This window comes from Myxocyprinus asiaticus, chromosome 11, assembly GCF_019703515.2.
Source record: "Myxocyprinus asiaticus isolate MX2 ecotype Aquarium Trade chromosome 11, UBuf_Myxa_2, whole genome shotgun sequence".
Lineage (NCBI taxonomy): Eukaryota > Metazoa > Chordata > Actinopteri > Cypriniformes > Catostomidae > Myxocyprinus > Myxocyprinus asiaticus.
The window spans coordinates 8,676,091-8,701,890 of NC_059354.1; the positions used below are offsets into that span (position 1 = coordinate 8,676,091).

General features: G+C 41.7%; 1 protein-coding gene across 2 annotated transcripts in view; it reads right to left on the minus strand.

Moving 5' to 3' along the window:
* ranbp2 (RAN binding protein 2) overlaps positions 1-23,838 on the minus strand; it is a 98,000-nt gene extending 74,162 nt beyond the window's left edge. For both annotated transcript variants that reach the window (XM_051709773.1, XM_051709774.1), the window contains exons 1-6: positions 23,617-23,838; positions 2,507-2,574; positions 2,306-2,417; positions 1,802-1,954; positions 1,385-1,615; positions 435-577 (exon numbers count right to left, since the gene is read on the minus strand). In XM_051709773.1, the coding sequence (XP_051565733.1) occupies positions 435-577; positions 1,385-1,615; positions 1,802-1,954; positions 2,306-2,417; positions 2,507-2,574; positions 23,617-23,688 (779 nt within the window). In that variant the 5' untranslated portion in view covers positions 23,689-23,838. The remainder of the gene's footprint in view (positions 1-434; positions 578-1,384; positions 1,616-1,801; positions 1,955-2,305; positions 2,418-2,506; positions 2,575-23,616) is intronic.
* Positions 23,839-25,800: the final 1,962 nt, after the last annotated feature.

Consider the following 25,800-nt stretch of genomic DNA (forward strand, 5'->3'; position numbering starts at 1 on the left):
AGCGTTCCTCCTCCTCACTTGTAAACAGCGCTGGTCTTCCAGGTGTCGCATGTGCGTCAGTTCTCACACGAACATGCCAACGCGATTATGTCACACGCATACGGCTGCTTAGACTGGAAGCGATGCATTATAGTTAAAAAGTACTTCAATATTTAACTTTTTCACATCAAAAGCGATCGTATCACTTTAGAAGAAATTAACCGCTGGAGTCGTATGGATGACGTTTATGCTGACTGTCTGTGATTTCTGAAGCTTCAAAAGATCACCATCCACTTGTATGAGATATCCATCCAGCTGAGATATTTTTCTAATTCTCTTCAAATGTGTTCTGCTGAACTTTTTGAGTAACTTACAGTACCCAACACTGCTTAAGAGTTGGACACATTCTTGTGAACATTCTAGTATTTAAAAAAGCAACCGCAACGTAAACTTACGTCCACAGTGCATCAGCGCTCTCCTGACAGCTCTTTGCTGTGAGTGTGAGTCGCATCAGACTGCAGTGCGCCAGCAGAAGTTCTTTCTGAAACTTGCGAGATGCCTGCTCATTAGACGACATGCTCGGCTGCCGGAGGTAATCCTGTAAAATACATCACAATGAATCACTACTAGCAAATCATTACTGATTATAACCACTTAATGCAGTGCAAGCAGACTTGAAGAGACATGCTGTGTTTGTGCTTGACAAAGGGATACAAAAATGAAAATGATCTCATGATTTACTCACCCTCATGCCATCCCAGATGTGTTTGACTTTATTTCTTTGGCAGAACACAAATGAAGATTTTTTCAAGAATATTTCAGCTCTGTAGGTCCTCACAACGCAAGAGAATGGGAGCCAGTTTGAAGCTCCAAAATCCACATAAAGGCATCATAAAAGTAATCCATGTGTTCAGACACGATATGATAGGTGTGGGTGAGAAACAGATCAATATTTAAATAATTTTATCATCATAAATTCTCCTCCCTTCCCATTAGGGGGCGATATACACAGAATGTGAAATCACCACAAACAGAAGGAGAAAGTGAAGGAAAAAATGACTTAAATATTGATCTGTTTCTCACCCACACCTATCATATCGCTTAGGAAAATATGGATTTAACCACCAGAGTCGTCTTATGTTGAGAATACTTATGTTGCCCTTATGTGGATTTTGGAGCTTCATGGCACCCACTGACTTGCATTGTATGGATCTACAGAGCTGAAATATTCTTCTAAAAATATCTGTTTGTGTTCTGCAGAAGAAAGTCATACACATCTGGGATGGCATGAGTGTAAGTAAATGATGAGAGAATTTTCATTTTTGGGTGAAGTAACCCTTTAATATACTCCACTCAAGTCAACTTAAAAGATCCTAAAGCAAGATCTCAACTAAACGTCACTCACCTGAAGGGTGCTGAGCACATCCCTGTACCACTCCAGACTGTCTCGAAGTATTCCAGTTTTCTCCACAGCAAGACAGTGTTTCACTGCTTCCTCATACCGGCCGTCAGAGATGTACAGCTGCAACAGTTTGCTATTAATGTAAGCATCATTAGGCCGTAGCTTCAGTTCAGACACCAGCAGCTCGTAAAGCTGGTTTGAGCCATTCTGGCCTTGAGCGCTCAGAAGCTTCTCCTGAAAGAAACAGAGTATGAATTAAGGACTAATTTTGCTAGACATGTCGCAATATTCATAAACATGCTGTGCTTTATTAAACAATGTATATGCAGTGAGAGAACAAATATGAAGTGTGATACAAATTGATTGTAACATGAATATTTGTGTTAAAAAAGGTTAAAAGCTTCCTTCGTGTGCACTGACCTTCAGATTAAAGACAGCTGGATGTCCTGGCAGAAGCCTGGAAGCTTTTTCCACCCAAAACTCGGTTCGACTGTCATGCTCAGGTTTACTACAGAGTAGTTCGGCTACTTTCAGAACCAGATCTCGCTGGACTGGATTCAGATCCACTGAACGCTACGAGTTTGTGACAAACAGATCATTAACTTTATCACATGAAGCCCTTCATTTGTTACAACCCATACAACAGGAACCAGCACCCCAGTTTGTTTAATACTTGTTAGATGTGGAAATCTTTAGGCATCTCACTATTTCCATTCACAGCAGTGACATTTAGCCATTTTGGATTTGGCAGTGCATCTGGGAATCAAACTTTTTTCCCAGCCCTATTATATTTACAAAAGACTGCCATAAACAGCTTTAACTCAATTAGTTCAATGATCTTTTGCCAGGTATGAGAGCTCATGAATATTTTTTATAGACTGGCTATGGGAGGCATGCATGCATTGAAATAATGAGACGCCAAACCTTGTAACATCCAACAGCTTTGTCTATTTCACCATCACGCTCGAAAAGCTGGCCGAGGAATTTGTGTGCTTTAGGATCCTTTGGCTGCACTGTTAAATACTCTGAAACATACCTATGAGAGAGTGAAAGAGCGAACAGCGTTAAATACTTCCAACACACAGATAAACAGAAAATAAATTATGCAAAGCGCAAACAACATACCTTTTGGCAAGTTCATACTCCTTAGCCTCCAAGTACAATTTTGCGAATAAAAACCCTTTTACTGGCCTCTGTAAAGAGCAAAACAAGAGGTTACAGTACATGCTGTAAAAATTATACAACAGTGAAACTGCAATTTCAGAATGGCGGCCCACGAACATATTTTTGCTTGCACCGTCTAGTGCCGTCACAGAGAATGGTGAGATATCTCAGGACACCTAATTCAGTAATATCTTTCAGGGAGTAGGAACATTTTCCCCATACCATTCCACCCACCCACACAAAAAATGCTTACAGTACCTATAAGCTAAATTAATAGCATTTGTAGCCTGTATGTTGAACATTTTTAAAAGCTCTCTTTAAGAGATCCAATGTCAGACAATACTAGTGTTTTATACTGTAAATCATTTTCTTTAACACTATCTTTGTTCCCTTACAATTCAGTAAACGACATTGCATCACTAAGCTGATGCTATGGGGAGTGTCCTTCTACACAACCTAGCTGAAACCTTTCTACAATAACGCCAATATTGGCTATGGTGTTTAAGCCCCGCCCTTTTAGGCGCAAAGCTGTCCGGTATATAAAAGTGGACATGCAAACACCATTCCTCAGACTTTTCTTCCTTCAAGACAGCGATTCATCTCTTGTCTTGAAGCCTTCTATGTCACCGTCAACATACGAGTCAGCGGGAGGGATAGTCAAGGCAACGAGAAGACTCTCCGCTCCCCTGCAGTGTTCCGGCAAACATTTACTCCGCCTGTTGATAGTGTGTATATATAAATATAACTAAAAGAGCCTCTTACGTGTTCACGTATTTTTAAAGATGTCGTTTCGTAAGTGTTCCTTATGCGAGGGACACATCCGGCCATCAGATTAGCATGAGGGCTGCATTCGCTGCCCACGCTGAAACAGATCTCAGAGACAGACCACCCTCATTCTGAGGGCATGAGTCTCAAGACACTTCGCTCACGAATTGCCCTCATTCCGAGGGACAATTCAGCCTCCAACCTGCCTCTTCTGTGGCTCCCGAGGGATCATACGAGGAGGCAAGGCGGGGCCCGTGAGGTCGAGCAAGATAAATTTGAGGTGGACCTCATGCCGGCACATGCCCCGCGAACCCCTCAATCTCCATATACTGCGTTTATGCCGATACAGTATGTGCGTGACGTGCTTCGGCTCTCTGCATGAGCGTACAACCTCGTCACGTTTGGCGGTTCCGATGCTGGGGATGATGTTTTGTTTCGCTGCATCTGGCGAGTGGTCAATAGAGGATGTTGCCAGCCATTCCCCCAGCGAGGGCGAGGAGCGTGCATGCGCCACTGACAAGGAGATGTGTCGCGTCCTTTCAAGGGCAGTCGAAGAGCTCGGTCTCGAGTGGTCTCCTCCAGAGGAACATGAAAAATCTTACCTTGATGAATGGTTCTTGCAGTCCGGACGCCGTCAAGCGAGTGCGTTCCATGGATTTGCTGAGCGCTATGTCAGCAACACTCACAGGCTACGAGACATTTTATGCCAAAACAGAGCAATAATTCATCACAACCAGCTTGCTCCCGCTCTGTCTCGGGCCAGAGCCCAGCTAAAAGCCTCACGCCTGCTGCCTCAGCGCCGCCACCACTAAAACCGCGCAAGCTGTGGCCCAAACGAAGGCAGTCGCCTCAGCGCAAGCACCGTGGGTAAAAACCTCCCGCACAACAAAAGTGCTCCTGATGGGCACAGCCCTATGAAGCGGAATGCAGAGCAGTCCATTCCTTCCAGACCTGTCCCGAAAAGTACGAGACACTCACACCTTTTCAATAAAGTGCCCTTTTCCACTTCAAAGCCCACACATTATGCACAACCACTTCCCAATGGTGAGCGGCGCAATGAACAAACCAAATTACCCTCAGTCCCGTTACGCGGATGCGTGGCGAGCCCTTACGGGCATTTCTGTCTGGGTACTAAAAACTATCCAACATGGTTATACTATCCAATCTGCACGTCGGCCGCCCTGTTTCAACAGTGTTCTGTCTTCCACGGTCCCATCTGAAGACATGCCAGTTTTACGAGCCGAAATACACAATCTTCTCGCAAAGAACGAGAGGTTGTTCCAAATTGCCTAACCCACAAAGGGTTTTACACCTGCTATTTTCTTGTCCTGAAGACAGACGGTGGGCTTTGGCCAATTTTAGATCTGAGACATTTGAATCACGCACTTACGAAGCGCCCATTCAAAATAATTACTCAAAAGATCTTATCGCACGTCCGTCCACACGACTGGTTTGCTAAAAAGACACGTACATTCATGGTCAAACTGTACAACATCACAGGATGTTTCTGAGATTCACATTCGATGGAGCTACGTATCAATTCAAAGTCCTGCCCTTCGGACTGTCCCTTGCTCCTCGTACATTCACAAAGTGCTTCGATGCAGTACTCGCCCCTCTGAAACTGAGTGGCACATGCATTTTGAACAACCTTGATGATTGGCTATTACTGGCCCATTCAGAGGCTCTATTATGCCAGCACAGGGATTTATTGCTCCAACATCTGAACAGCTTGGGCCTCAATGTCAACTGGGCAAAGAGCACGCTTTCCCCGAGCAAACAAATCTCCTTTTTAGGAGTGTGTCTCGCCTCCGTGAGCGAGCGCACGTATCACACGAGCAAGTGCGTTCAGGCCATTCTCCAGTGTGTCTCAGTTCAAACTGGGGAGAACACTTCCACTGAAGACGTTTCAAAAAGCACTGGGGCTTATGTCGGCGGCATCTGCCATCATTCCATTAGGTCTCTTACACATGAGACCTCTTCAGTGCTGGCTCAAGCGCCGTGTGCCACAGCGTGCTTGGCACTAAGGGCACATGCGAATCACTCATATGGGCAGATTTTCAGATGTGTTGGGCCTCATGTATTCAGATAGAAGACAAAGGCAGGCCTAACAGTCATAAAAAACATTCCTCAAGCCCCCTCCTTCTAAGTCAGATGTTGTACTGATAAAAATTGCGCCAAAATCAAACAAAGGGAGTCCAAAACAGACTACAAATCCATGAAGCCTTGCCCACTAAAGGATCGAGCACTCAACTCCTATTGGATGAGGCACACAACAGAACGTCCCTCAAACATGACATCATCAGGACTTCAAATAATTCTGAAATGCTTCCGAAGTTGCTTCCGGCGACTTCGTTCACCGAATACGGACGTAGCTTTTTGCTGCTCTCCGGTGCAACCTCGTGGCATAAGGAAGTAATGTCCAACTTGAAACTGTAGCCATACAATCTCCATCTCGCTGGACGAGTTGAGATTACTCTGTGTTCGACCGAACACACTAACGGATCCGAAGGAGACCGCCGAGCAATTCGCATCTTCATCCGTTGGCCTACAGAAGTGAAGAGATTAAAGATTTCTTCCATCTTCAATCAAGCCGACATTTCTGAGTTCTCCGCCAGCCCGCCGAGAATCAACAGCCGTACCGCCCGCCGACAGCGCGAGGAAACGGCCCGTCATCACCCGAGCCTCAAGGAACAAGGTCAAAGTTAAAGGACGGAGGAAAACACATTCTACCTGTGTCCTCATGCGATTCAAGTAAGAGGTTTACGTCTGGGCAGAGATAGAATATTATAGCGTGTTATTCTTGTGTTTCAAGGTTTTTTGCTTGTACAGTTTACGGATCGCCATGTCCGCTCATTATTAATACTCAGGGTATTAATTATCACGAATTTGTTTTGCTTTATTGTGGTCCAACCAGATTGGACTGTTGTGCATTTTCGCCATCGCGGGTGAGACAGCAACCGAGTTCATCCATTAAAGAGTCAAATAACAAGGGACTTTTACGAGCCTCGCTCGTAAAACCGCGTCTCTGAGTGATGAACGCGGCTGCTTTATCTTCAGCTATCGCGAAATCAGCTTTCGGGCTGTCACTGAATAATCTCTCTCTCTCTCTCTCTCTCTCTCTCTCTCTCTCACTAACCACACTGACACACACACACCTTATGTGTTATAGGATTATTTTATTTCCATATCTAATCATATCACTGTTTAGTTTGTAGTTGTAAGTCGGAAGTTCATTGACTGCATTGTATTAATTATTAATTGATATTACTGCATAAATAAACTTCGTTTATATTACAAAGAGAAGTGTTTTGGTTTGTTTTGCATACGCCTGTGTCATGCTGACGGGATGTCAGTGCTCGGATTCAAACCTTCATTCATTGTTTTTTTCTCCGAAAATCGATATTCTTCGGATGTCGCTTTTCCTAAGAAAACAATCTAATATTGAGACTGTTTTAATATTCGGTTATTAGTCCCTGATTTCAGGGTGGTGCCCCGTCAATGTTAATCCTTATTAATATTCTATAGATTTTTGATATTTGATAATTATCTTTGATTGAATTAGAATGATCAATAAGCTAGTGTTAATTTTAATGTTTCATCGATGTTAACAATTGATAAGTGTTGATTTTAAAGGATTAAAAAAAAAAAAAGCTAACACTGATTCTCATCAATGTTCTATTAATTTTAATAATGAATAATTATCTTTGATAATTATTAATTATTGCTAATAACCAAACTTGCTCCTAAACGTAGCACACTACATTTACTGGAGTCCTATATGAGGTTTTAATGAGTTAGATCCAATTAATTTAAATATTGATTAATAACTACAGAAATAATTATTAATTATTTCTGATAGTAACCCTGATCTAAACAACCAGTAAAGCCCTACATAATAATTGGTGCCCCGTGTGAGGAATCCTACGTGCCAGTTCTGTCACAGTGTGTATGCATAAGAATCCAAAGTAATAACTTGAAATCCTTACTTCAAAGTTTGGTTCTGTTTGACAATTTACTTCTCACAACTTGCCACACATAAGCCAGTGTGGTGTGAAAGTGCTCTTAAGAGTGAATTAGGGGTTGGTAAATTTACTATAGTCTGCTTAAAACCTGCTGTTGTTGTTATTTAACTCCTAACGCTTTCATCTAAATGTTACAGAGAGGTGCCAAGTCACTTCATTGACATCCACCAAAGAGAGAACACAGTGAAATTTGCACATTACATAACAGTAGACCGTAAGCCACAGGTCAAAACCTCTCAACTGTGCTTTCGTGTTAGCATTATATCAACTGAAAAACAACAAGCTGTCAGAGCCACTATCACAAGAATTTTTACGGCCCCAGTAAAATGAGTCACCAATCGCCCTGCGTGACTGGAGCTAAAGCTTCACAGAGGTTAGTCGACCCAGCACTGCAAGATGTAGTTGCTGCTGTCCTTCGTCTCTCCATAGAGGAGAGAGATAACCTTAACGGCTACAATATTAGTCATTGTGATGAAGCATTGCAGGAACTAGTTGATTATGTCAACAACCCGGTCGGGAAGCCAATGCGCACAATCCTGGACCTTGTGGGCCAAATGTTCCTTCTTCATCACCGCAAAACCCAACTGCAAACCGCCGAGCACCAGGCCCAGCTCGCACAGCAGCTATCATGCGGTGCAGAGGGAAAATCTCAGCCTGCACCAAGAAATTAGGTGCACTCAAGCTGAGAAAGTCCAGGCACAGAAAGATAATGCCCGGATGCAGGAGGAAAACGAAGCCCTGCGCAGGCAGCTTCAAGCTGCCCAGCTAAAAGTAGAGTCAGATCAGGTAAGTGCAGCTGAAATGCACCGCACGACATCTGACATAGAAGAGGGCTCCCTTTTTAGCGATACGCGTAGAAATGTGCCCCTGAGAAACCCAGGAACACACGCTAGGAGCCGAGCTGCCCCTAGTGGTACAGTCTCTGACTTCGTCCTCCAAGACACCTTTCAAAATCCTCCAGCAGCCCGCTGGTTGGATGCAGGTGCCCCTCCTTATAGTTGCCCTCCTCAGTCAGTTTTCAGTCACGCCACCTTGCGTTTCAAACCGACTGATTCCACACCACGAAGGGGGGACAATTATTTTCAAGCCCAGAGTGGTGTAAGTGGCTCAAATATCCCATTAGCCAGGGAGCTGTACGCAACCCGGGGTCCACCCCCACGCGTCGACTGGACTCCTTCCCCACCACGAAGGGGAGGAAGTCGTCCTCATCGCTATAGCGATCCGAGTGACTATGATGTTTCGGATGACTCGGACGACCCATGGTCATACCGACACCAGCGCTTGCGCATCCGTCAACTTGAGTCCCTCGCAGGGGACATAGAACGCTTTGACCCAAATAATCGAGATTCAAACATCAACAATTATCTTAGGGAAATTGAGCACTGCCTGATTGATTGATTTGCCTTGCGCTTCCTCGCACGAAAAACTCAAGCTCATATGGAAGACCACGGTAAGGAGTGTCCATGCGTTCATGGAAACGCTACCGACTGGTACACGAAACCGCTACTCAGCTCTGTGTAAAGCCCTACGCGAGGAGTATTCGCTGTATATCGACGAAGCCTCCGCTACCATAGCTGCTTTCGCCATCACCCAGAAGAGGCACGAGCCTCCGCGTGAGTATTATAGACGCCTGAGAGCCACGTACTTCCAAGGAAGTAATGCGCCAGGTCTGGAGGAGGAACGAGCTTTCAAGTCTCTTTTCCTTCACAACCTCCACGAGTGCGTGCGATATGACGTCACAATGCACTGCAGAATGGGCAACCCCACCATGCAGGAAATCAGAAAGTACGCGCAACTGGCATGGGAGACACGCGTGCGCCCTGCCCGAGGGCACGAAGGCGACGCCAGAGCCCTGGGGATCCAAGCCTCATATGCAGACCTAGCGCTTGAAGGCAACGAAATGCCTCGCATTAAGGTGAATGCTAGAACCGGACCCCAGAGGCGCCGATCACCCCGCCAGCAGGGTAAGCAACAGAACCAGGGGGGTTGTAACCAGACACACCCCCAGGGTCACGGCAGGCCTAAACAACAAAACGTTCGCCGGCCGAAAGGAAATGCGTGTTTCAAACGAAAACCCAAACAAGAAGGTGAGTGGGTAGGAAAGGTTTCAAATCCCCTCAGAGAACAAGATTTGAGAGAGGAAATGGAGAATATTAGGAGACGCTTGACTGAGTTAGTAACTAAGCTTGACGTGCTCCGTTGTTCACCAGGTCCGTCGACCTCCTCAAAAGGAACACGGCACTGAAACCCCGTCAGTATGACTAAACGATGTACCCCCTCCCGTTAACGCCAAAGTTTACTTTGTAGGTCGGGAAAAAGGGAACAGTGTCCAAGTTGCTCCCCAAAACAGTCACTCCTAACATGCCACACCCTCCTTCTCTGACCTTCTTGGGCGATCTGTACCGTAAGGGCAACGCCTGACACATGGGTCATTCAACTCCCACGCACAACTCGACACCGGTTCCGAAATAGTCTAATGGGTTCCAACACCTTCGCAGAGGTGGCTAGAGCAAAGCTCTCCCTTGGCAAACCGTTATAGACAGAGACCTGCAACGTAAGCGTCACAAGCTACACGCAAGATAGGTCGTCTATCACAAAACGGGCCTGGATTGACACCTTTCAAGGGATGATGCTAACAGACCCTGTTTACATATGTCCCATTAATACGGAACCACTGTTAGTTGGCCAGGACCTACTGAACCGATTGGCTCCGCTCATTGACTGCCGTCGTGGACACATGGGCTCAGGTTGACATACCGAGACCACTTGGTCCAGAAAACAGTTCGCCAGCTTCAGATACACACGTCGCCATCGTCCAAAAATCCAGCAGAGACGACGACTCCAATAAGAACAATTACAGGGCCTGGGTAAAACCCTTCAGGGTACTATAGTCACTGTAAATTTGCAATCTGTTCTTATCAATAACACTTTGCACTCTTTAGGGATTTTGTCAGAGAAAACAACTTATGCGTGTATCGATAGAGATCTAATGCAGGACCTCAGGGAAATTAGCTCCTCAGTCAACAGTCTGAGTGATGGAAGGATTCCAGCTTACCTGGTCTCCTTAAACCTTGTCAAACAAATCCTTAGATCTGCAACTATCTCCATTGTGCAACCTTCACAGATACACATGGCATATAGTTTTGGCATTGAAATTCCAATCCATGTAAATCCTCAGAACCTCAAAATAGGATTTATCCTCAATCTACCATCATAGGCAGAATATATATAGACTAAAATCTGTATTTAATGTTGGTTTTCAGAGAGGTAATGCACACATTCACCTCAAAACACCACCAACACTCGCCTACCATGATGACGACCCCTCGCTCTACCTTATCTCTAACCTAAACATGTGTACTAAGACAAAGTACATTCATTGGGTTTGTCAAAACGCAACCCCTTTGTTAGAGAGGTGACTAACTACCTCTGCGGCCAAAGAGCCGAATTCCATGAACAAGCATGTCCATCAAAGATGAAGGAACAGAGACAAAGGTAGAGCGAGCAGGCAGTCGCTGGCTCGTTAACACACCAGCCACCGAAGTCATACGACTGCCATGATACAGCCACTAAACTAAGGCCACTAAACCAAGGCTACCAAACCAAATGGTGTTCTTAATGGTTCCCCAAGGAGCCAGCGTGCACACTGACGATATTGTCCTCCATCATCTCAATGTCAACAAACATGACGCAGAAATTGAGATCATGGACGCATTTAGAGGCCACAGCCTCATCGTTGATGACACCCTTCGACAGCAGCTTCAGGCTGAAGGGATGGAATTAGTGAAGTTCAGTCTCAAACCGACTGGCTTGACCACTATATTTCATAGTCACATAAGCAGATCGTCATCTTACCGAGAACACCCTATCGGTTTGGTTGCCCTCTGGCTCCTCCTTAGTGGTTGGATCATCATCGCAATTATTGCACACGCCATGTACAGGTACATTCAACACCTACAGGCCAGACTGGACTCACTTCTCATACAGCCGCGTTTTACACACCAGTCTGAGCCCATCACACAGGTTAACTCCACCATTTCCAAGGATAAGCCTTTTAACCTTTAATCCTCCTTTCCTCTAACATTTTGTTCCTAGTAACCAATGTCAGGTTCTACTTTGATTTTGTGTTATGACCAAAGAACAACAAAGGATTGTGTTATGGTTAATGCTGTGCCTTCCAATAACTTGAAATGTTTATGTGTGATGAATGTAGTTTTAGAATTAGCTAGAAGTTCTATGCCCAGATGTGCCTCAATTTCTGTCCAGACGATAAAACCTCTGTGAACTCTAATTAACTGTATGGACTGTGCAACCATTTCTCTTTCCTATCAGGAATACATGGATGGCGTAACCCACAGGTTACTGTGAACCGACAAGAACTGTTCGGCCCTTCAGTTGCTCTAAAGATGCTGGACAACAACCAACTCTTCAGAACAAAGGGGGGAATGTTGGGCCTCATGTATTCAGATAGAAGACAAAGGCAGGCCTAACAGTCATAAAAAACATTCCTCAAGCCCCCTCCTTCTAAGTCAGATGTTGTACTGATAAAAATTGCGCCAAAATCAAACAAAGGGAGTCCAAAACAGACTACAAATCCATGAAGCCTTGCCCACTAAAGGATCGAGCACTCAACTCCTATTGGATGAGGCACACAACAGAACGTCCCTCAAACATGACATCATCAGGACTTCAAATAATTCTGAAATGCTTCCGAAGTTGCTTCCGGCGACTTCGTTCACCGAATACGGACGTAGCTTTTTGCTGCTCACCGGTGCAACCTCGTGGCATAAGGAAGTAATGTCCGACTTGAAACTGTAGCCATACAATCTCCATCTCGCTGGACGAGTTGAGATTACTCTGTGTTCGACCGAACACACTAACGGATCCGAAGGAGACCGCCGAGCAATTCGCATCTTCATCCGTTGGCCTACAGAAGTGAAGAGATTAAAGATTTCTTCCACCTTCAATCAAGCCGACATTTCTGAGTTCTCCGCCAGCCCGCCGAGAATCAACAGCCGTACCGCCCGCCGACAGCGCGAGGAAACGGCCCGTCATCACCCGAGCCTCAAGGAACAAGGTCAAAGTTAAAGGACGGAGGAAAACACATTCTACCTGTGTCCTCATGCGATTCAAGTAAGAGGTTTACGTCTGGGCAGAGATAGAATATTATAGCGTGTTATTCTTGTGTTTCAAGGTTTTTTGCTTGTACAGTTTACGGATCGCCATGTCCGCTCATTATTAATACTCAGGGTATTAATTATCACGAATTTGTTTTGCTTTATTGTGGTCCAACCAGATTGGACTGTTGTGCATTTTCGCCATCGCGGGTGAGACAGCAACCGAGTTCATCCATTATCCAATTATCTTTGATAATTATTAATTATTGCTAATAACCAAACTTGCTCCTAAACGTAGCACACTACATTTACTGGAGTCCTATATGAGGTTTTAATGAGTTAGATCCAATTAATTTAAATATTGATTAATAAATACAGAAATAATTATTAATTATTTCTGATAGTAACCCTGATCTAAACAACCAGTAAAGCCCTACAGATGGAAAGTGGTGACCACTTGACGCTTCCAACACAGGTTGGGAGTGTGGTGTGCGATGGACACCCGGCTTTCGACACCTGGACAGATGCGCAGAGGGCGTAGCACATCAATCGCCTGAAGCTGTCGGCTGTTTTCTTTTCAGCCCGAAATAGCAAATTATGTTCTAATTCACCCAGACAACGCGACAGTTGTGGCATACAAAAACCGCCAAGGTGGAATTCATTCCCTACCAATGATGAGACATATGTCCCAGGCCGTTTGAATTACAGTGTGGACCTATTGTCACTAAGGATGGGCATTTTGTTCATTTTGTCTACTCGAGTACTCGAGGGGCAACTACATGTTCATAACTGTATATATAATAACATGTCTGACAAACATCTATGGCTGCTGCATTGTGCCTTGTTCTAGTTTATGGTCTATTCATTATTATAGCCCGTTATAAAATATTGTTACAAAATGTACAAAAAATTGCATAATCAAAATATAATGCATCATATTTTGTCATTATGTGAAGATTTGCTGACCAACTCTGAAAGAATGTGCACAACGCGCATGTCTGTTGTTCCTTCAGGTTACCGTAGTAATCTTAGTTAGCGCACAGAAGTCTTTTTAGTGACCGTCTGAACCGTCTATTTTCAAATAACAGGAGATGCCATAACCATTGCTTTTTAATATGCATGTTAAGTTGAAGTTGCTGCATTGAGTTCCATTTAACTGCGCTCTATCTAGCTGTTTGAAACATTCGCCTGCAGTATACTGCCACACGCGCCTGGTGTGTATGTGTGTGTTCCCAAATGTTCGCTTGTGAGGAAAGCCGCGATGCTCTGTATTGTTGCTGTGATTCGTGAAGCATTCCATTCAACTCGGAGAGTCTGAATTTCCACCTTTCAACAGAGGAAAGTGCAACGGAATGTCACTTTATATCGGACATCTAACTTGAAAACTCGAGCGATAATCTTCATTCATTTCATCGAGATGCAGGTGTGTGTTACATCACGCAGGGCAGGGAGGTTTAGTCAGTGACAAACATTTACTTTTATTAAATAATATCCATTAACGAGTCAAAGTTCTTACATTAAATGATAATAAAGCGTGTTTAGCAAACGTTTTGCAGAGACAGGTGTTCAAAACACGGTTAGAAGTCTCTGATAATCAATGTACCCCTCAAAGTCACAATGTAATCAATCTCAAAATTAAAAATAAGCTCCCTCTTTGACACGTTTGTGTTTAGTTGTCAGGTAATTGTCACTGGATTTCGAATTAAGTGAAAAGTCACATCATGCGTGATCACTATCGATCATCGTTTTCATGATCGATCATTGCTGCCACGTCCGAGTACCCGAGTCCACATGCCCATCCCTAATTGTCACACCATGGGGCGATGTCGGGAGAGTGGAGACTTCACCCTCACACTGTCCTGAGGATTTGGGAAATATTTGGCAAAGTGGAGATCAATCTATTTTCCTCTACGGAGAACACCCACTGTCCCCTCTGGTACTCCAAGTCCCAAGCTCTGCTAGGAGTGGACGCAATGGCCCACAAATGGCCTGTGAAACGCAACTACGCGTTTCTCCCAGTGTGACTCTTTCACTCTGTCATATTCAAAGTCCAAGAGGACAAGGAAACGATTCTATTGGTTGCGCCGAAGTGGCCCAACCAGTCCTGGATTCCAGAAATGACAGAGATTTAAGACGGCCCTCCATGGGAAATACCGCTGAGGAGGGATCTCCTCTCTCATGCGCAGGGCACAATCTGACATCCCCAGCATGTGTGGCCCCTGAACGGGGCGCGATAAACGTAACAGAACTGACTCAGTCGGTTATGAACACCATTTTACAGTCTAGAGCACCGTCTACAAGGTGCCTCTATGCACTGAAATGGAATGTGTTCACTAATTGGTGCTTTTCACACGGTAAACACCCAGTGAACTGCCCCATACCTGAAATTCTCACATTTCTTTAAGAGCGACTGGACACAGAGCTCACTCAGTCAACGCTCAAAGTTTATGTAATGACTACATCTGCATATCACACACCCGAAGCCAGCACCACTACAGGCAAACATGATTTAATCAAAGTTTCTTAGGGGAGTGAGGCAGCTGAATCCCCTCGCCTGGCTACAGTTCCAACTTGGGACCTAAGCTTTGGTCCTAAAAGCCCTCACGAGGCCCCCCTTCGAGCCTCTGGACTTGTTGGAATGTTGAATTGCGTGTGCTTTCTATTAAGACCACATTACTGCTGGCTCTGGCCTCAGAAAAACAGTTCAGTGATTTGCAAGCACTGTCAGTCGACAATTCACGTCTGAAGTTTGGTCTGGATCTTTCAAAAGCCACTGTCAAACCCGGAAAAGGCTATGTGCCTAAGGTTCTAACCACAGCCTTTAGAGCGCAGGTGGTTCACCTTCAAGTCTTTTTCCCTCCATTTTATTCTGATGAGGAACAGTCCTTGCATTTGATATGCCCTGTGCAAGCGCTAGACACATATGTTGAGCGCACTCACCAGTTCAGACTGTCTGGCCAGCTCTTTGTGTGCTATGGAGGACGCACGAAAGGAATGTCCATCTACAAGCAAAGACATTCTCACTGGATCGTCGATGCCATGTGCTTACAGGTCGCAGGGTGCAAATTGCCTAATTGGTGTTAAAGCACACTCAACTAGAGGCATGGTTTGAAGGTAAATTGGCTGCAAAACTCTAGAGCTTGTAGATTTGAATTTGAGAACTTGTTCAATAAATATTTGTATTCGTAAGTTGAAATTTACACTCACAGCAACGATGTGAATACTTGTAAAATAAAAATCTGAAGTTGAATGTTGCAATCTGCACTCATAGACAATATAAAAAAACTGTTTTTAATTCAAAGTTGTAGACAAAGTCACAAATGTGTTAAATGGCATTCACATAAATACAACGACAGCAAAATAAATTCTCCCTATTTTCACATGAATGGATAACTATTAATCAGGCTTGCTGACTATCTTTAGAAGATCAAAAATCATGCCTTTATTATTTAATTATCATCATTTCAGTTAGTCGTTTCCCTTATACGTATTTCTACTTCAATGCAGCAATATTGCATTGCTGCAAATTAGCAAGCAAAGCTTTAATCTAAATAAGCCATACTGTACTTGCTTAGATGAATTTTAATTATCCTGTTATTACTGTAAGAAACCCACTTGTGAAATAAAGATAATATTGTGCACAGTGCGCATTCTTGTTTGAAATAAGATGTTGTTCGTATACATTCAGAATAAAACTAAAGTCATTTTTAAATGTTTTTTACATGACAGTAATTCATTTCTTAGTTCTAGTTAAAAGTCTGTTTAAACTGTTTTACCAGCCCGTCCATGCTGATCAATCCTTAAAATCAAGCAGTAAGAAAGTACACCTTGACGCCTTAAGAATAAGATAATTTAGAACTTATTTAAAATACATAATTGCCTGACCGCGATGACTTGCTTTAATCATGATTATTTGAGATTACTTTGGTCATGTGCGCTTTTAATTTAAATCACATATTGACATCTAAATAAGGAAAATGAGCGAATACTAAAAACACCAGAAAATACACATTTCCATATCTCTAGTTCAGATGCAGTGGCCGATATTAGCCTAATACATCGGTATCGGCATATATGTTCACCGATATGAAAACTTTTTTCAGAACATATATTGCAGAAAACAATGCTTTAGAATTGGTGTCATAGTGTAGTTTGTCCAGCAGAGCACGCTCCGACTTTGTTTACAGAGCTGACTCTGAACTGACGGTGGCTCTGCAGACAGGACGGAGTCTCTTCGTGGTAAGTTGCTAACTAGTTTGTGAAATACATACTGGAAAGTTAAACAATGACTCCATTTTCCCTTTTCAATATTACTAATATAACGTTAACCCTGTCCCTGACAACCATGTCACTCATGTACAGGTGCATCTCAATAAATTAGAATGTCGTGGAAAAGTTCATTTCAGTAATTCAACTCAAATTGTGAAACTCGTGTATTAAATAAATTCAATGCACACAGACTGAAGTAGTTTAAGTCTTTGGTTCTTTTAATTGTTATGATTTTGGCTCACATTTAACAAAAACCCACCAATTCACTCTCTCAACAAATTAGAATACATCATAAGACCAATAAAAGAAACATTTTTAGTGAATTGTTGGCCTTCTGGAAAGTATGTTCATTTACTGTATATGTACTCAATACCTGGTAGGGGCTCCTTTTGCTTTAATTACTGCCTCAATTCGGCGTGGCATGGAGGTGATCAGTTTGTGGCACTGCTGAGGTGGTATGGAAGCCCAGGTTTCTTTGACAGTGGCCTTCAGCTCATCTGCATTTTTTGATTTCTTGTTTCTCATTTTCCTCTTGACAATACCCCATAGATTCTCTATGGGGTTCAGGTCTGGTGAGTTTGCTGGCCAGTCAAGCACACCAACACCATGGTCATTTAACCAACTTTTGGTGCTTTTGGCAGTGTGGGCAGGTGCCAAATCCTGCTGGAAAATGAAATCAGCATCTTTAAAAAGCTGGTCAGCAGAAGGAAGCATGAAGTGCTCCAAAATTTCTTGGTAAACAGGTGCAGTGACTTTGGTTTTCAAAAAACACAATGGACCAACACCAGCAGATGACATTGCACCCCAAATCATCACAGACTGTGGAAACTTAACACTGGACTTCAAGCAACTTCGGCTATGAGCTTCTTCACCCTTCCTCCAGACTCTAGGACCTTGGTTTCCAAATGAAATACAAAACTTGCTCTCATCTGAAAAGAGGACTTTGGACCACTGGGCAACAGTCCAGTTCTTCTCCTTAGCCCAGGTAAGACGCCTCTGACGTTGTCTGTGGTTCAGGAGTGGCTTAACAAGAGGAATACGACAACTGTAGCCAAATTCCTTGACACATCTGTGTGTGGTGGCTCTTGATGCCTTGACACCAGCATCAGTCCATTCCTTGTGAAGTTCACCCAAATTCTTGAATCGATTTTGTTTGATAATCCTCATAAGGCTGCGGTTCTCTCGGTTGGTTGTGCATCTTTTTCTTCCACACTTTTTCCTTCCACTCAACTTTATGTTAACATGCTTGGATACAGCACTCTGTGAACAGCCAGCTTCTTTGGCAATGAATGTTTGTGGCTTACCCTCCTTGTGAAGGGGGTCAATGATTGTCTTCTGGACAACTGTCAGATCAGCAGTCTTCCCCATGATTGTGTAGCCTAGTGAACCAAACTGAAAGACCATTTTGAAGGCTCAGGAAACCTCTGCAGGTGTTTTGAGTTGATTAGCTGAATGGCATGTCACCATATTCTAATTTGTTGAGATAGTGAATTGGTGGGTTTTTGTTAAATGTGAGCCAAAATCAATCACAATTAAAAGAACCAAAGACTTAAACTACTTCAGTCTGTGTGCATTGAATTTATTTAATACACAAGTTTCACAATTTGTGTTGAATTACTGAAATAAATGAACTTTTCCACGACATTCTAATTTATTGAGATGCACCTGTATGTTTGCTGTTAGCCAGCTACAGTTTGTCATGCAGTCAGTAATGTAGCAGATTGAAAGGTAAACAGAGCATCTTTTTGCAGCTCAGCAGACAACAGTGCGGTGGTGAATTGTGTCTGTTTAGTGTTGATTTCACGCTGTTATTACCTAGTTGGTGAGACACAATGCTGGAAAGTAAAGTAAACAATGTCCATCTTTTACTCTCCATGACAACGAGCTTATAGCTAACTAGCTAACCACGTAGCTACTTTCATTGTTGTCAGCTGAGTGGAAGCTAATGAGTAAACATGTATTCACCAAACTGTTTGTTCAGGATTCACAGTTTGGTACCCCCTTCAACCAAACAATTCCAGTCATTGCATTTACAAAATGTAAAATTTAAAAATCTGGTTTTCCATTGTTTAAAGTTTCCCCTGAACTTGTATAGCAGAATACACTGTAACACCACTGCCACTGTTTATCTTGACTCAGCAGTAATATAGTCAGCTTTTGACTGATACTAAACAGTAATACTGATGTTTATTTAGCTATTTATTGTATTTTTATTTATTCTTTATTTTCTCAGTGTTAATTTCTAGAATCTGTTGACAAATATATAATAATAATAATAATAATAATAATGTGAAATATTCTTTGATAAAAATATTTAAGAAAGCAGCCTTTGGAGTACCTTTGCATAGTGATATCAGTGCAAAATCAGTGAAAAATCCACATAGAAAAGGTCCGTTTTCATTCCAGCTCAAAAATTAACTATATCGGCCACCATATCGGTAATCGGTGAATTTTCCCTCTCTAAAATCGGTATCGGTCTCAAAAATCCCATATCAGTCAGGCTCTAATCAAAACCTGTGTTTTGTATTGTCTGCGAGTGCCGAATGCAACATTCAACTTCAGATTTTTATTTTACAAGTATTCACATCGTTGCTGTGTGTAAATTTCAACTTACGAATACAAATATTTATTGTACAAGTTCTCAAATTCAAATCCACAAGCTCTCGAGTTTTGCAACTGATTTACCTTCATACATGACCTCCTCATGGGCATGGACGAACGGTGTGTCCTTACAAGACATTTTGCAGCAGGATGGTCTTCTCAAAACACATTCACTAGGTTTTACAACCTAGATGTGACATCTCTCTCATCACAAGTCCTCTCTGTCTAAAACGCTTGCTATTTCATTGGCCAAACTTAAATTTATGCCCCTCTTTTAAAGTACGGGCTCCCTGTAATTTTACACAACCACTTGCATTCAGGCTGTTGCATTTCCCAAAGTCACAAGCACTTTCATTATAAATAAAACCTCCTTCCCGTCTGGTTTCGTGAAGGGGTTAATTCATACTATATGGCCATAGTTCATATATATATATATATATATATATATACACATACACACACACTGAGTGTTTCCCTCCTAGCTCACTATGAGGGTCATTCACTTGTGGCATACTCTGTCTCCTCCCCGCGGGACTGCAGCGTCACATTTCCTATCTGGAAAGGTTATGTCGTGTAGTGCGGTGTGACTGGAATCTGTCAGATTAGTAACGCAATGTCAAGTGTAAGAGTCGTAAGGGAACGTCTCGGTTACATATGTAACCTCGGTTCCCTGAGATGAAGGGAACGAGACACTGCATAAGCTGGCCGCACTATGGACTCAGAGTTTTTTGAGGTGTGAGCGATGCGCTCTTTGTCTCTCAGTCAGAAAATTCTGGAGGAATGGTGTTTGTGCGCCCGCTTTTATACCGGACAGCTTTGCACCTAAAAGGGCAGGGCTTACACACCATGGTCAATACTGGCGTTATTGAAGAAAGTTTTAAACTAGGTCGTGTAGAAGGACACTCCCCATAGCATCAGCTTAGTGATGCAAAGTTTCGTTCCCTTCATCTCAAGGAATCGAAATTACATACATAGAGACGTTTTGTTTCAAGCTAAACATATCTTTTAAAGATCTATAAAATTATCCATAAATATAAAAATTACCCAAGAAGCAAAAGTGCATAATTAAGGGTTAGTTTTATGGTTAAAACAATCACAAGTAATTTGCCAATGGGGTGATAGTAGGCTACACTTAGCTAGTGTATTATATACAGTATTACTGATTTCTTCTATTTTTGTGTATTATTAATACTCAATTGTTTTAGATCTCTTCAAACGAGATAAAACAAAGACAACCCAAGTAAACAGAAAACACAGTTTTCAAATATATATATTATTGAAACAAAGAAGTTATCCAACACCTATATCACCCATGTGAAAAACTAACTGTCCCCTTAAACTGGCTGTGCCACCCTTAGCAGCAACAACTGCAACCAAACTGGAGATCAGTCTTTCACAATGCTGTGGTGGAATTCTGGCCCACTCTTCTTTGCAGAACTGCTTTAGCTCAGCCACATTGGAGGGTTTGAGCATGAACTGCACATTTAAGGTCCTGCTACAGCATCTCAATCGGGTTCAAGTCAGGACTTTGACTAGGCCACTGCAAAACTTTACATTTATTTCTTTTGAGCCATTCAGAAGTAGACTTACTCCTATTCTTGCTGCATAATCCAGTAGTGCTTGAGCTTCAACTCACGGAGTGATGACCAGACATTCTCCTTTAGGATTTTCTGGTAAAGAGCAGAATTCATGTTTCCCTCAATTATTGCAAGTTGCACTGGCCCTGAAGCAGCAAAGCATCCCCACACCATCACCATGCTTAACCGTAGGTATGATGTTCTTTTTGTGGAATTCTGTGTTTGATAAACGCAAGATGTAATGGGACCCGTCTTCCAAACAGTTCCACTTTTGACTCATCAGTCCATAGAACATTCTCCCAAAAGGTTTTAGGATCATCAAGGTGTGTTTTGGCAAAATTCAGATAAGCCTTAATGTTCTTTTGAGTTAGCAGTGGTTTTCACCTCGCCACTCTTCCATGGATGGCATTTTTGCCCAGTGTCTTTCTGAGAGTCATGAACAGTGATCTTTATTGATGCTAGAGAGGCCTGCAGTTCCTTGGATGTTGTCCTTGGCTTTTTAGTGACTTCTTGGATGAGTCGTCGCTGTGCTCTTGGAGGAATTTTGGAAGGTTGGCCACTTCTGGGAAGGTTCACTACTATGCCAAGTTCTCTCCATTTGGAGATAATGGCTCTCACTGTGGTTCTTTGGAGTCCCAGAGTCTGAAATATCTTTGTAATCCTTCTCAGACTGATGTATTTCAAACACCTTTTTCCCCTCATCATTTCTGGAATTTCTACTGTGCGAGACCTTTTAGCAAACGTCATGCTGCTGATAAAGTTCTATTTAGGTGTTGATTTGATTGAACAGGGCTGACGGTAATCAGGTCTGGGTGTGTCTAGTCCAGCTGAACTCCATTATGAATGCAGTTTCATAGATTTGGGGATTTAGTTACTAAGGGGGAAAATACTTTCACACAGGCCCTGTTGGAATTGGATAACGTTTTTGCTTCAATAAATATCATTATCATTTAAAAACTGTATTTTGTGTTTACTCAGATTGTATTTGTTAGATTTTGTTTGAATTTTTGAAACAATTTATTATGAGATATACACAAAAAAAGAAATCAGGATGGGGGAAAATACTTTTTCACAGCACTGTATATTCTCTGAAAAAACATCTTAAGCAAAAAGTATAGATACAGTGAGACACTTACAATAGAAGTGAATGGGGCCAATCAGCAAACATTAAAAATACACACAGTTTCAAAAGTACAGCCACAAGACATACACATATACATGTTAACATGATTTTAGTGCGACAAAATTGCTTACAGGGTAGTGTTGTCAAAAGTATCGGTACTTCGATACCAAGTCAGATGTAAAAAAAGATGTAATGATACCAGTGTTTCTGCAGTACCGAGCACAGACTAAAATCTAGATGCTTGAAATTAAAGAAATTAAATTAAAAATGTAATAAAAATATATTACAACTGTATAGTAAAATGCTATATTCTCTGTAATAATAAAAATACCACAAGACAGCTGTTAAATAAAAGTTTGGCAAACAAAATGCAATGACATGTTAAGTTATATTTTCATTTATTAAAAGTTTTAAGAATTAATTGATTAGACACCATTTTGATGATGAAATTAAACTTTAAAACATGTTTTGGAAATAATTTGGAATTACACTACAATCATTAAAATAATTACTACAAATAACTAAACGTGTGTTCAATAGAACATTATCATATTATTATATTTTTGCTGTGGTATCGAAATTGGTATCAAGACCCGTGAGATTTCACTGGTATAGACTACTGAAATTGTTACCGTGACAACACTAGCACATATAGTGTTGTGTGGAACTCTGTTTACCCGGCTACGAAGTTGTAATATTGGATATAAAATCTTACACAGATAAGCAAGATATTTTATCACACTAAAATAATGTTAACACGTATAATGTGTACGTCTTGTGGCTATACTCTGAAATAATGTGTATATTAATGTTAATGACTGGCCCCACTGACTTTGACTGTAAAGCCTTGTCGTAACCTCCATTTTGATTTTCAAAAAAAAGAGGGACGAGTTAAATTTTCTTCATTTTTGAGGAAATCTACATTATGCCACAAATGCTGTCGATTGAGCTTAATTTGTATGGAAACCGGAACATGCCTTTAAAATTTGGGACGGTTATTAAACAATATACTATTATTGCACCACGTAACATTCCAGGCGGTCCTGGAAAACTCTTTAGCTTTCATTTTCACGGAAAACTGAAGTTACACCTCTGTTTGAGTTTCGGTTAGCTATTATGTCCCTCAATCGGTCAGAAAATAAAGGGAAGCATGATGACTTTGCGTTTATAACGCGCGATATAAGCGAATAACTCCAATGATATCGTTTGGTTTTAGCTCGTTCACATTTGAATCTACTCAGAATAAACAACTAAAATAACAAATTCGGTACAAACAGATATAGTAATGAACTCATTCAAATGACATTCGGTCTACACTTCTGAAGTAATAATCGAGTCAGAATAACCTCCAAAACAATTAACTTAAACATAGCTGATTCACAATCATAATAATGAACTATTAACATATGCTGTGAGTCAGTTCACAGGACTGAAAGATTCAGTTCGGTTGGTATCGCGCGTTGAAAATGTTTTGACGCGTTTTCCAGACAGCAGAGAGCCGTTAGTGTTTGAACACACAGAGGGACAGCACGTGTGTTTATCGATTTATTTTACTGTAGAATTACACATCAGGGCCTCATTCACGTGCTCATCTTACCTCTTTCTGAGATGGAGAGGCGCTCTGAACTGAGGAAATATAGCGCTCGACATCTGCTTTACTCCGCCTCATGATCCTGCGACAGAGCGATCACCGCTACCAGCTCTATTGATCTAAACGTTGATCATTTAAAGACTGATCAACAACTTTGATCACGTCTGTCAAACGCCGCGCCGCTCCGTTCATGCGATCACGCAACTGCTCAGCCCTGAAAATGGCGCTATCACGTAACGCCGTCTTCTTATGAGGCTTATTGGCGGTTGGCAAACCCACTTCTTGGTGCATTACCGCCACCAACTGGACAGGAGCGTGAAGACGATACCTAAATTCTGTTACATAGACCTAACTACTCTGAGGTAGTTCAGTAATATAGCATGTACTTTGCCTTGTCCTTCATTACTTTTAAGAAGCTTCTGCAGTGTGATATTGACTATACTATACCCATATTTTGTAATTTTTCTTTAAGTACAGATCTTTCATTCTCACATGCAGTGCAGTGAAGCATGTGCTCAGCTGTTTCTGCTTGGCTAAAATACAAACATTTTCCCGTTTCATGTTTCTGTATTTTCAACAGTGAGGGATTTAGACCAGAACACCCTAATCTGAGACATCTGATAATTATATCCTCTTTCAGTGTATTATAACATATTGCTCCTGTGACTAAATATTGTATTACTGCCTTCCTTTCATTTCTCTATCCCATTTCTCTTGCCATTTGGTATTAATATATGTATAATATATGATTGTTCTAACTTCTGATTTACTTAGCGGCGCTTATATTTCAATATTTGGGTGTTTTAATGCTTCTTTGTCCAATGTGTCAACTATTTCAATACCCTCTACTCCAGGGGTCAGCAACCTATGGCACGCGGAGGGGTAATCACTGGCACGCCAACAATGGCGAGAGAGGAATAGACAATTTTATTTATATAAATTCCGCACCTGCATTCCACTTTGCATCTTGATGTAATCCTTCCTCATGATCATGCAGCGTGTTTTCATGAGCTGAATGGGAGGCTAAACAAAAAGTTCAGATGTGACGAGACTGCAGTATACCCAACAGACTCGTGCAGCGCCTGCAAGCCATTCATGCATCACGAGCCGGCAGCGCATCACTTTCGGTTAATCGTGAGTAAACACATCCACTCTGCTTTGTTCAGACTGTGCAGATGACTAACAGCCTACATTCCGTGTTTCATTTGTTTCTTTTTGCTTTCAGAACAACATGTGATGTAATAAGGAAAACAGCCATTGACCAGGAAAATAAAAAATGGCACTCCATGTCAAAAAGGTTGCCGACCCCTGCTCACACATGTGCTGGTACCCACAGAAATGACATAACTAGCTGCATGTTATGGATTCTGAATAAACTTACAAGAATCTCATATACTATATCTTGTCTCGATGAATTTTGTACACTTAAGAGGTTCGTTAATGCGGAGAGAGAATCAGTACATATTACTACATTAATTGGTTGCACATCCTCCACTCAGTGAAGGGCTAACAGACTTGCTTTTAATTCTGTTGAATATACAGATAACTGATCTGTTGTCCTTTTCTGAATGTTGATATTGAATTTGTGAACATAAATTGCTGCAGCTGTGTGACCTGATAAGGGATTCTTGGAGCCATCTGTGAAAATGTGAGTTGCCGAAAAATATGTTTGATTTAGATGTTGCTTAACAACAGCTTCCTTAGGAACTTGTTTCTCATTCATTATTTTTTCCTTATATATGTACAGTATATATATATGTTATAATTATTCTTATATTATTTTATTTGTATCAAATCCTAAAGGAATACCACTGGAATTCTATCACAATTCGAGACAATCGAAAAGAGATCAAATGAAATAAAAATTGTTTTACATTCACACCAAGGCAGATATTTCATAACATTATTTAATTTATTTTATTGATTCATATTTTATTAACTCTTTGTACCTGTTCGAACCTATTATCATAACTTATTGTCGCCTACTACATTATGTAATTTATTTTAATAAAAAATTACATTTAAAGGTGAGCTTGTTTGTCAACAAAAACTGCTTTTTTGCTGTGTTGTTGCACATTTGACAAATAAGAAGATTGCCCAAAGATCTTACTAGATAAACTGAAATTCTGAAAGACAAAAAATAAAATCTCAGAAAATGGGAATTTCATGGAAGTTTTTATCCAAATTATG